General features: G+C 35.3%; 1 protein-coding gene across 4 annotated transcripts in view; it reads left to right on the top strand.

The window, feature by feature from the left end:
• HECTD4 (HECT domain E3 ubiquitin protein ligase 4) overlaps positions 1 to 12,092 on the top strand; it is a 75,963-nt gene that overhangs the window by 18,973 nt on the left and 44,898 nt on the right. For 2 of the 4 annotated variants that reach the window (XM_074606488.1, XM_074606486.1), the window contains exons 6-17: positions 45 to 183; positions 1,142 to 1,312; positions 2,583 to 2,775; positions 4,143 to 4,304; positions 4,400 to 4,513; positions 5,362 to 5,502; positions 5,888 to 6,120; positions 6,556 to 6,701; positions 8,699 to 8,769; positions 9,444 to 9,549; positions 10,183 to 10,303; positions 11,184 to 11,306. In XM_074606488.1, coding sequence (XP_074462589.1) covers positions 45 to 183; positions 1,142 to 1,312; positions 2,583 to 2,775; positions 4,143 to 4,304; positions 4,400 to 4,513; positions 5,362 to 5,502; positions 5,888 to 6,120; positions 6,556 to 6,701; positions 8,699 to 8,769; positions 9,444 to 9,549; positions 10,183 to 10,303; positions 11,184 to 11,306 — 1,720 coding nt within the window. Of the gene's footprint in view, positions 1 to 44; positions 184 to 1,141; positions 1,313 to 2,582; positions 2,776 to 4,142; positions 4,305 to 4,399; positions 4,514 to 5,361; positions 5,503 to 5,887; positions 6,121 to 6,555; positions 6,702 to 8,698; positions 8,770 to 9,443; positions 9,550 to 10,182; positions 10,304 to 11,183; positions 11,313 to 12,092 lie in introns of all 4 variants that reach the window. The other 2 variants (XM_074606487.1, XM_074606485.1) reach the window with 1 other exon arrangement.

Below are 12,092 nucleotides of genomic sequence, written 5' to 3'. Positions count from 1 at the left end.
AGCAGAGTTTTAAAGAGTTTTAATATACTGCTTTTTTTTGCCAGAGGTTTTGTGTACTGCCGTAATGAGGAGCTGGAGACTGGGTGGGTTGCTTTTGGCAATGGCAAACTTCTCCATCGGCCTGTCTCTTTTGATAATAAGCCTCACTCCCTTTTCCAGGTTGTGGATCAGCATACCCTTCAGGTAAAAGGAACAGTTAGGATGTTCATTGCAGAGTTAGAGTAGAGTAAGAAAATGTTCTTAAGTAATTACAATAATTTCTAGCTTTAATTAGTTTTGTCCTTGAAGCTTCTTCTTTTTACTTTGTGAAATTGCCTTTTTATAAATATCCATTGAAAGCATCGCATGATAGAACTTGGAAGTTATGTTATAGATATTACTCTTTCCGTGTGTTAGTGTGTGTGTATCTATATATATGCATGTATATCTGTGTGTATATATGCGTATATACAGACTTGCATTGTACTATGTTACAGTATTGTAAGAGCTAGACTATAGTGTAGTCACATTATAGAACAATCAAGCAATAGTAAAATGGACTTCGACTTAAACTGAAAACATAATCTTCCTGAACAGCTCATTATTCTTCTACTATAATAAAATTCAGGTATTGTTTCTGTTTGTGTTTTGTAGATAAACAACTGTCATCCTTTGTAAAAATGGATAGTTTAATTACTTTGGGTTTTTTCCTGCCATGGTTTTTTATGTCTGGATATGTACATTTATGTCCAGTGTGTTTCCTGAAACTGAGAACGTTTGAATTCCCCTTTTCTTCCAAAGTTTCAAGTAATGTTTCAGAGAAGTTGCAGAAAGTAGATAACTCTTCAGCATGTATCTTTTCATTATGGTACTATGGGTATGTTCTCAATCATTACAGAGGAGATGATCCTTTTATTTTTAGATACGTTAAATTTTTAGATATATATACGCTGTTTTGTATGCAGTAGATCCATTTGGCAAACATCATAGAACAGCTCTTCATAACAAATGAGTGTAATAGTACTATTATGTCCAATAATAAGCCTCTTAACAGACTAACTGCACTTGATCTTAATTTATTTATTTATTTTTAAGCACACTGTTAGTACTCATAAGAACAGATTTCAAAATAAGAAATGTTAAGATGCTCTTCCTCTTGTAGGTATGTCAGATAATCCCAATGCCAGTAAATCACTTCCCAGTTGGCAGTACTATGACTACCGTGCATCTTTCTTCAGATGGTACATATTTCTACTGGATTTGGTCTCCTGCAAGCCTCAATGAAAAAACACCAAAAGGCCACTCTGTTTTTATGGATATTTTTGAACTTATAGTAAGCAAATTACGTGTTTTTTATGAGTCTGGAGTTGGTAGCATGACTACTGCCTGATTAAGTATCAACATTTTCAAATCAATATATTAGGTTTGAGTATTCATGTATGTAATCTGGATAGCTGTTTGTAATGTACTTACGAATTATCTTTTAACACGACAGAAGGTGTATTGGTCAGCTCTATATTCAGAGGATGTATGACCATCATATACTCCAGCAGTATAAATTGTCTTGTAACATAAAACGTATTTTATTATAATTAGCAATTAAGCTTTATGCTGGGACAGTAATTCAGTGTATTAGGATTTAAACCATTGTTTACTGTAGATCTGCTTCATTGTGTTAGAAGCCACTCAGGTGCCACAAGTTACAAATACAATTGTTTTGTCTACACTGCATTTTATAGCTTAAAATGTTTTTATGTTGAATGACAGTCACTGCTTTTAGTGTAAAAACAAATGCATTTCAAAATATTAAGTCTAGAGAAATGTATCAGTAGTTTGAACACCCTTTTCTCTTAATGGTTTATGTATGTGTGTGTATATATATATACATATATATGCTTGCATTTGTATATGTGCGTGTATTTTAATTTAACAATGAAGCACCTCAGTCTAAAATTTTACTCATTTATACAGCAGAGCTTACAGGAATTCATAGATCTCTAGTATCGATGATTGAAATTGTACGAGGATTTAGCTTTGGAGTACTTTGGGTGCAATGTCTGTACATTTGCTCAGCAGTTGCTGTACAGCGGCTGCACTGATGGGGCTGGAAGTAGCAGGCTATATTAGTACAACTTCTAGAAAACGCTTAATGCTGTAAATTAGATCTTTCTCCATTAAGAGGTGATTCTTTAATAACATATCCCCTGAATATTACAGTCTAAGAAAAATCATTGCATACGCTTCTTGTCTGGCAAATGATTTAACGGCCTCCTTTTACAAAATTTGCCAGTGAAACATCATTAAGAGCACAGGGATGTTAAATGTTTTTAAGTAGAGTTCCATAAATAAGATTATGACAAGCAGTTCTGTCTTTGAGGACAGACAAAATAAAAGATACTATATTGAATGACAAAGTTGCAAACAAAACAAATACTTATCTGTCTAGCTTTTATAACACTTTCTTGTAAGAAATTCTCCCAGCAGGGTTTATGTTTGTATCCTGTTTGATATATTGTATTGTTCAGTTTTACTGTTCAATTAAGGTAATCTGTCTCCTACAGGTTTCAATATCTAAAAGGTTTTTTTCCCTCCTATTTTAATAGGTTGAAAATGGTGTATGTATAGCAAATCCTCTACAGGAACGAATTATATTAATGAGAAAAGAGGGTGAATCTGCAAAGAGTATAAACGAGATGCTTCTAAGTAGGCTGTCTAGGTATAGAGCGTCCCCGTCAGCAACGTTGGCTGCTCTCACTGGCTCTACAATCTCCAATACATTGAAAGAGGACCAAGCAGGTCAGAAGAGGTTTTACTGACTCAGTAATTGTTCATATTTTGTTTCTTAACACATATCTTACCAGTTTTAGTAATTAATAACCTCTTAGGACGTGTAGAAAAAAAAAAAGCAGCTTGCATTTTTTTCCTGAAATAAGTGTTTGAAAGATAGCAGTATTTGCTTAATGTTTGAATTATGAGTTCCTTTGCTAAATTAGGCATTGATTGTGAAAAAAGTTTAAGAATGAAGAACAGGAATATTACCTGTAGCAGCCTTTATTCCCCATGTATTCAATTATAGGACTGCTTTATGCCACATTTGATCAAACTGATAATTGCATTTAGCTGCTGGCAGTTCAAGTGGGCTTCTAGTTGTTATGTAAAAATGGACTGCAGTTTAGAAAATTAAACTATTGTTTCACAAGTAAGTTGAATATTGTCCATTGGAGGTAATTTTGCCTTTTTGAGTTGGACAATATTTGTGGGCTTGCTGAAACTACCAAGTTAATTAGGGATTCGTGAATGAACAGCATTGATGGTTTTCAGGGTGATTTGGAGCTTTAAGATTTGTCTTAAGATAAGATTTTATTCGGTTTCCTGAATTACTTCTCTCCTTCCTTCATATGTACATGAGTTTCTTTCTTCAATTTTAAACAATGAAAGATATTTCCATAAAAATAAATTATACAGGAAATAAATATACTTACAGGGAAATTGGCAGAGAGTTAGCTTGAAGAGCTATTTTAAAGGCTGTGTTTTGCCAGTTAACAACTAGAGTGCTACAGAAGAAGAATAAGTGGTTTTTCTTGGATAATTCTTTAGTCGGTGCTCAGAAAAGTGTTGATCAGTTGTGGCAGGAGCTAGATTGTTATGACTGTATACGTTTCATGTGGAGCAGGAGAACTTAAAATTGTAAATGCATAGTGAATCTCAAATGATTTCTTTATGTAAAAGACTGTTTGGGTCTAAGAAACTGCTTTCAATGTATTTACCACCATACAATTATTAAAACAGTTTCGTTTATACTTAAATTTAGGCTCCTAATTTTCCTGGTTTGGAAACCAGGGAGAGCATCTGTCACTTGTTTTAGTGTCCAGCCCAGCCTAAACCATGACACTGTCTTTAATTTTTAAGTTATTCTCCTTAGTTTAATAACCTGTGAAACTGTTTGTATCGATCGATGCTGAATGTGTGCGATTATGAGGCCATCCTTATATACAACTTCTTAAAGCAACTTCTAAATGCTGCAAAATGTAGCTTAAATGAATTTCCATATTGATTTATTTGAAGTCCTAAATAGAAATCTGCCTTGTTTGCTGCCTGTTACGAATTTTTAATGTTGTGAAGAAATACATGTTTGTGTTGGATTTTTCTGTTTAATATTTCAGCTGCGAACACTAGCTGTGGGCTGCCACTGAAAGTATTAAGAAAGACTCCGATATACACATGCGGAACATACTTGGTGATGTTGGTCCCACCCCCAGGTGGATCAGGCAGTTCTGCAACACGCTCACTCTTTGGGGGAACAAGTGCTTTGTCATCTTTAAAAAGTAAGTTGGAAACATTTGTGGCAGATTTTAAGTCCTTGATTTTCTGAAATACAATAAACTTCTCAGAAATTTATTGGAGACTTTTTTCTATGTAGTTCTTGCTTCAAGCTTGGTGTTCAATATTTCGGATGGGCAGTTCACGAGCCGAGCAGATCTCATTGATGCTGCAGGAAGTTCACTTGGACGTGGTGCTCTAGTTCCAGGACTTGGTAAGAAGGACGTCTTTTTTTCTGGGAATATTTCAGAACTAGACATATCCAACCCTTAGATTCTAAATAATCTGTCTGGATTTTAATTTGCAGTAAGCAGCTCTGCAGTTGGTGGGATTTCATGTCTGTAGTGAAATTCTGTAAATTTAACATTTTTGAAAGTTCAGAATTCCCTGAAGGAACTTCCAGTATCTTGCCCTTGCAAGCCATTTGAAACATGTAGACAAATGGGTTATTTTTTAACTTTAAGATACGGTAAAGTGTCTGTAATCCACTCATACCTTTCCTTTTACTGTTTTGACCCTGCTAGTGTTAGTAGGCTTTAAGCTTTTCAGGAGATGAGTCTCTAAGCTTAATTTTTTTTTTTTTTAACACTTGCACCATACAGACTGTCAGTTTTATTAAAGCTATTATGTTTTTACCACAAGGCCTTCAAAACAAGTTCGAAGGTGTTTAATTGTCAATAGCTGTAGTAAAATAAATTTGGAACGTTTTTCCTTCTGCGTTTTCTAGGAGTTACTAGTATCTGATGCCAGACTCACTGATTTTTAGTTTGTGCACTGTGGCAGTGTGTAAGTTTGTGGGGGAATGATATGTACTTATAAATAATGAGCACTGGAGTATTTGCCTGAAACAGTTGCTGTTATACATTTACTTGAAACATCAAAAGAGACGTGCATTCGCTTCATTCCTTTACTAAGAAATCTCCTTCAAATGTTTTTCATTCTCATACTTTGTTATTAAATTGCTGTCATGTGACAGAACTTTTAAAGCTATAAAAATACTTTAGTCAGGTTTTCTAACGAACACTCTCAAATCTGATGTGTGAAATATTTTCCTTTTCTTAGGTGCCTGTTATGATACTATGAATAACATGATATGGACGTGCTCTAATGATTATATTGATCAGTGGTGTAATCCTGGGAACCAGGCGTTCCATTGTGTCTGTCAGAGATTGGGAGTGAGTCATGTCATTACAGAGCCCAAAGGTGAGGTAAACCTACAAGTCAGCATTTTATACCAAGTGGAAGTGAAATGGACAATTATCGTAGAATTAAATACACAGAAACTATCTTCTGAAACTTTCTATTAAAATTTGAGTTCATTCTTGAAAAGTTGTTTATATAAATATTAGTCATGGTTTGTCTTTGCTTTAAGAAAGGAAAAAGCAAAAGCGAGAAGTATTTGGAAGTTTCCAGATTCTTGCTACCTTTAGCATGTTAAAAAAGTGATGAGGGTAATTCTTTTGTTTATCGTGTTGGTGGATGTCCTGAAGTTAGAGGAGATGATGATGATATATTGCATTTTAGAAGCAAATGCTAATGCTATAGTCTGTGTTTGTAGACAGCACTTGAACTGCTTTTCTCCTCCTAGGGGATGCAACAACCACGAATGAGGTTATTAACCAGTTACTGCACCATGTTGGTGCCATGTGTATCCACCAACTCAACCTGCTTGCAGCCAGCAACAGTCTTCCCATAACAAATTTTTTGGGCAAACAACATCCAATTGAAGCACACCATCTCAGCAGTATTTGTGACATTATGGAGAAAGCTATGGTGAATGGAGATACCTGTATAATACGCTGCATCCTTGTTGTCTTTCAGGTACAAGGGCATCTTAATTGTACTTCACAATAAACACTAAAAAAAAAAAAAAAAAAGCTGGTTTAGAATACAGGCAACCACTTGATTTTATTAGTTTTAATTTTTTCTCCATTGCATTTGACCTAGCAGTGGCTTTGTAGTATTTTATACAGCCATTTAAAAGTCCTAATTTAAATGTAATTGCCACCTTTACAGATTAAAATCAAATCCAGAGAGCTTACTTCCTTATTTCTTTCTCCCTTTCCTCTCAAGGGGATGGAAAAAGAGAAAGTGCGTCTCTTCTTGAAAAAGTACTAGCCCAAATTTTGGAAATCCAAAGTCAATTTCTGACTCTGAGATTTCTAGTGATACATAGTTCGAGAAACTGACTACAGAAAATGAGTTAATGTGAACAATGTTTAAGTTTTTAATATTGTTGTGTTTAATTTTTCTTAGGTGGTTTTTAAATTTTTCTTCAGTCCACAAACTGAAAGAAACAGAGATATTGTTAGAAGGTCTGGCTTATTGCTTTGGCAGTTACTGATGGCACCAAGGGATCAGATTTGCTCTGAAATTCAGAAGGAGGTTTGCCTGGCTATTAGGTGAATATCTGTTTTGTCAAATTAAACTTAACTTAGATTTTAGATTATTTGAAAATGTTGTTACAGGTGAACATTCAAATTGTATTCAGCAGTTCGATTTAAAATTAACATGATGACATTTAGGTCAGCATAGTATGATAAAATTACTATGACTTGTATCTGTGGAAGAAGGTTTCCCTTCCCTACAATGTGTCTTTCATTATGACAATGAAATAACAGAGAGTAATTACTTCCCATACTTCATTTGTTGCTTTCTATTAGCTTTCTTTAGTGGTTTTTTTAATGTTTATTATAATACAGTTGCTAAGTTTAAGCAAAGTCTCCTAAACAAAAGGAATGTAAGGGGAGGCAGAACGAATAATACTTGAGGAATGCTATGAGATTGAAGATACAGGAAGAACGCTGGCAGGGGGTAGTAAGACTGTCTGGAGAAAGCCAGGTTTATGTTTAGAAAACGGGAATCTCTTTTGGCAGAGGGGTGGGCGTTTTGTCTCTGGGCTGGTACACCAGGTCATCAAACACTTGCTTTAGCTCCACATCGTATTAGTTACTGCATCTCTTGAACCAGCTGCTGTGTAATTTCCTTTCTCTGGCTTGTCAAAATAGCAGAATGACTAAGTACGGGGAAGCGAGCAAAAAGTGTGATTGTGTATCACGAAAACGAGATAATGTAAATCTCAAGGACAAGGAACGCTGTCTCAAATGTCCCAAGTACAAATATAATCTGCTTTCAAGTGGGAAGTGCTCCAAAGGTTGAGAACAAAATCTTCTGAAACTCAACCTGTGTTTTTTTTGTGTGTGAATCACGACATTCCAAATTTCAGTGACTTTATGCAGCTCTAAGTGAAGAAGAACAGCACATCTTTAGTATGATTATCTAGCATTTTCAGGGTCTTGATTTTTGACAGGGAAAAGTGTATCCTGTCAACTGTATGGACAGCTGCTGTACTTTTCACTTGTTTAACCCTATATCCTCCAATGACTTGTAAAAAAAATAAAATAAAAAAAATAAAAATCAGAGGTGGGTATTAGGTAATATCTCATTCCTCCTGTGTTCTCATTGGGGGACTCTGATACCAACAGAAACCTCAAACTTAGCTTGCAACGTGTGATAACTTTTCCTGATGTTTGTAGCATAAGTTGGTCAGCATGAGCCAGAGGGAGGGAAGCTGCAATGATCTTTGCTCTCAGTGTGAAGCTGAAAAACATACCAGTTTTCTTTTCTGAGAGTGTTATTTAAAAAGGAAAGAGAAAAAGAAAAGAAGAAAAAGTATGCATAATAGTTTCAGCACTTCAGTCAGTCACGAAGTACTCCTTTTAAGTTATTGTGATCTTCTATCTTGATGTGGTAATTCAAGTACAAAGGACAAAGTTCATCACAAGTTAGAGGGGAAAAATATCTCCACAAGGAGCATTTATGCAGAGCTGTGTTGTTTCCAAAATGCTAGTTCTAGAATCTTCTGCGTAGCTTAAGCTAAGACTTCTATAAGGAGTTACTCTTTAATAAGCATAAAACTGTAACAGTATTGGCTTCTTGATTACTGTCTCCTGCATTTTCCATTGTTCTTATCGCAGATAAGCCATAGCTCTTACCCCATCATGAGTTGAGTCGTTCTCTAAGCCTTCATCCCTTTTTTTTTTCTCTGACATAATCTGTTTCCTGAAAAAAAATTAGTCTTCTGTCATGTATACAAGTGATTAATGTGGAGTTTCTCAGAGGGAAGCAAACAGCTCTTGAAGATTGCTTTGGGACCTAAACAATAAAATATGCTTGATTACAAGAGATTTCTGGAGAAAACAGCTGCATTTTGACTAATGCAAATGTTAAAATATGGAGGATGCTTTTCTAAGTTGGAAGAAGCTATTACATAGTCATTCTAAATGTTACATCATATACTAAACTGAGATTCTGTGATGCCATTTTTTACGTGTCCGTTGAAATTATTTTCTTCACTTCTAATTACATTCATTAATACGTGGTTTTATTTTTTCTTTAGCTCTGGTTTAAATATCCTGTATCCTGGGGAAGCAGAAATCAATAATTTGTTGAAATTGGTCTTAACTGAAGGTGAGAACGTCTTATTGACATGTGAGAGTGTGTTTTTTCTAACTGAAAACAAAAAGTGAAAATACTTCTCAACCTCTGGAGGGAGAACAGTTCAGAATATTGAGCGCTAGTCTGCTTTAAACTTCTCCTATTCTAGGAAATTATAGAATGCTTCAAATTCTGAAGCCGCCTTCTGAATGCCTATGGTCAAGCGTATGTAAGGTGTAGAAAAGGAAAATCTGTCTCAATTGGGCAGCAATTTGAAATCAAAAAGGATTAAAGTTCTCTTTGTCAGTATTGGTAATGCTTCTTGTCCAGGTTGTGTTTTAGAACACCTAGTTAGCAGTTAGTGTTAACCACAGCAATTACACAGTAACCAGAAGTAATTGTAGTCCTTAGTGAAAGAGTAATAATCTACTTGCATTCACCATGAAATGGGAGTCTGGGCTTAGAAGCAGCTGATGCACAGTAATTTGTTACTTCATAGGAACACGTTTGTGCATCAGAGTCTTTGGAATTTAAAACAGTGCTATGTGCAGAGTAAGTTTTAACAGCCTGTAATATCAACAGGGAATCAGGTTACACTGTAAATATAGTAATTTCTGAGAAGTAGCATATATTAAGCAAGATATCAGAGGAAATAAAAATAATTCTGTAAAATGCTGTTGTGCAAAAGTTTTTGCATTCCATTTTAGGAGAGAGAAACAGAGGTCTCTCTCAACTTCGTGACGTTATCCTGACTAATTTAGCTGAACAGCTTCAGAACAACAGATTTGGAAGTGAAGATGATGATCATTATAGGTAAAATGCAACAACATGCTCCCCCTCCTCCTCAATTATAATGTATGTTTCTGTTATTTGCTTTAGGTAAACTTGTGTAAAATTCTGCTGAAATTGCTTGTTATCTTACTGGCAGCGTGACCTGAAATACTATCTTTGTGTCCATAGTGGGTGGAATTTCATTAGGGCAAGGGAGAGGGAGGTTTGACATTTTAGGGGAAACTCTGGAGACTTCCGTACACAGACTTCGTTTTGGATTCCCTGCTACTTACCATCGTTATGGTAAATGTGGATGTTAATTCATAACTACAATATTATGACATTGTTCTCCATATCACCACATTAGGTGACTTTTCAGCAGCAAAACTGTCAATCTCAAGTGCCTGTTCAAGTTGAGTATTTTTTTAGGAGTCATTAGATGTCATAAATCTACATCAATGCAGTCCAGGAAATCACTGGGGATCTGTTGTATTGATTGTTGTTAAACATGTGAGGCTTAGTTTTCTTTATGTCTGAATCTCTAAAGTTGAACAGATACTTGTTTTGGTTTCACATAGTTTGTGATACAGCTTGCAGAGACATTTGAGATGAGCTATACAAAATACACCATAACTAGACTATTAATATTTAACATCTTTCTTGCATTTTTTCAAGACTAAATGATGAGCTGTTGCACTACATTCTCAAGATTGTTGTCCGAGAATCTTGTGTCTTAATCACCAAGTGCCAAACTGTATCTAAAGATGATTTTCAAAGGCTTCTTTCAACTGTGCCTGTAAGTGAAATGTATTTTGATAAAAGTATATTTGCCTTTGGTGGCTTTTCCTCCTTAAATCCATCATCTTCGCTGAATATATAGAGGTGAAACTTTTATAGTTGTGTGTCTTAAAAAATACAGGAAAAGAATGTCTTTTGTTTATGTTGTTCAGGGAAGGAAGAAATATTTCGTGCAGCAAAGTAAATCATACAGTAACGATAAAACAGGTTTATATGTGGTTATATTTTTCCAATTGCTCTGGCAGGTGTTTAAAGGAAGTTTGTGTATCTCCATCTTCAAAGCATTACAACGACTTAAAAACAAAATATTAACTCTTTCTACAGTTGTGTATAATGATTCATACAATCAGAAAGGATTATCATTTACAGAAAAAAACTGAGTGAAAGTTGACATTATTTAATGGTAAAAGAATGAATAGGTGTTTTCAGCAGGGCCAGCTCCCTGATCTGGCTGGTGGCAAAGGCGGGTGAGCTTGCATGCAGGCACTGGGGAGGGCACACGAAGTCATGGCCTGCGCTGCCAGCACCTTCGGGAATGTGAATTAAATTTAGCTTTATGGTGGCATTATCTTTCAAGAATTAGTTAATGTTACAGTACTTGAGTATTGCTATAGTGGTACATATTTGAATAAAATGGTGCTGCTTCTTTATATGTCTTGCAAATTACATCACAAAATTCAGTGTTTTTCAACCAGTTTCTTCTCATAAATATCTATTAACAAGCTTGTGTTAAATCAGCAAAAAAAAATTTCAGTTCAAGGGAAATTATTTTTTGCTTTTGCTTGTCTTCTTCTTTCTCAACTCAAGTACGAGGATTGCCTGAATCAAGGTTGATTAAAGGGTTTAGATAATGTAAAGTGTGCTTATTTATGTTAAAGGCTGCATCTTCGTGTCTGCGGTATCTGATGGCTGTACAGAACCACCTCCTCAGTAACACTATTTTGATTAAACCTGATGAAAATGATGACAGTGACAGCTCCTTGCAGGGAGAGACATTGAAGGTACAGGTAAACACCAAGTTTTATTCTAGTATGGCTCTCTTCAGTCAGTGTTCCTGTGACACCTCTTGTTTCTGCAGTGCGTTCTACTTACACTGTTTTGTTGGTTCTTTTCCTCTTGATATAGTTAAATTACCATAGGCAGTTTTTTCCTGTTCTCCAGCTAAAGTCTGCAATTGTTGTGTGTTCAGTATTGCAGCTTGGGTTCTGTGTTGTCAGTGAGAGCAGATACTTCTTTTCCTAAATATACATATAATGAGGCTTTAAAATGCATTTTAATTAATGTGTGCTAGTAAGAAAATTCATGTGCCAGGAATCCTTTCTGGATGCATTACCCTCCCATTTTCTCTTTTCCAAATCATTTAGGTGGTCCTTGAAAAAAAAATATTTTTCAGTTTTAAGTCGGAAAGGGTTTTCTCGTTTGACTTATCTGGTGTCTGCTTTTTCACAATTTTAACTTATAAAGCTTACGTAGAACCACCTACATCTGTTGTCTGAAATAGTGTGAATAATGTTTGTGGCAAGGAAACTGTTAGAGGACAACGTTTGCGAACAGTGTTTGTTTTGTTAGTGTAAGGCTTATTAAAATGGTGTCGTTTCGTATTACTGCTGGAATAGTCTTTAATGAACTCATAGAAGCCAGATTTGTCCTGGTGCACAGGCTGTATTCTCATAGTAGTTTTTGTAACAGTAATGATTCTTCTATAGTGGTATTGACTTCTGAATTTCTGGTATTGTTTGTTAAGCTGGTTTTGTCTGCTACTGTTTGAGACTTTGTGTGCTTGTAAT

The sequence above is a fragment of the Larus michahellis genome, chromosome 13 (genome assembly GCF_964199755.1).
Source record: "Larus michahellis chromosome 13, bLarMic1.1, whole genome shotgun sequence".
Lineage (NCBI taxonomy): Eukaryota > Metazoa > Chordata > Aves > Charadriiformes > Laridae > Larus > Larus michahellis.
The sequence above is the reverse complement of the archived record's forward strand: the minus strand, read 5'-3'. Positions and strand labels throughout refer to the sequence as shown.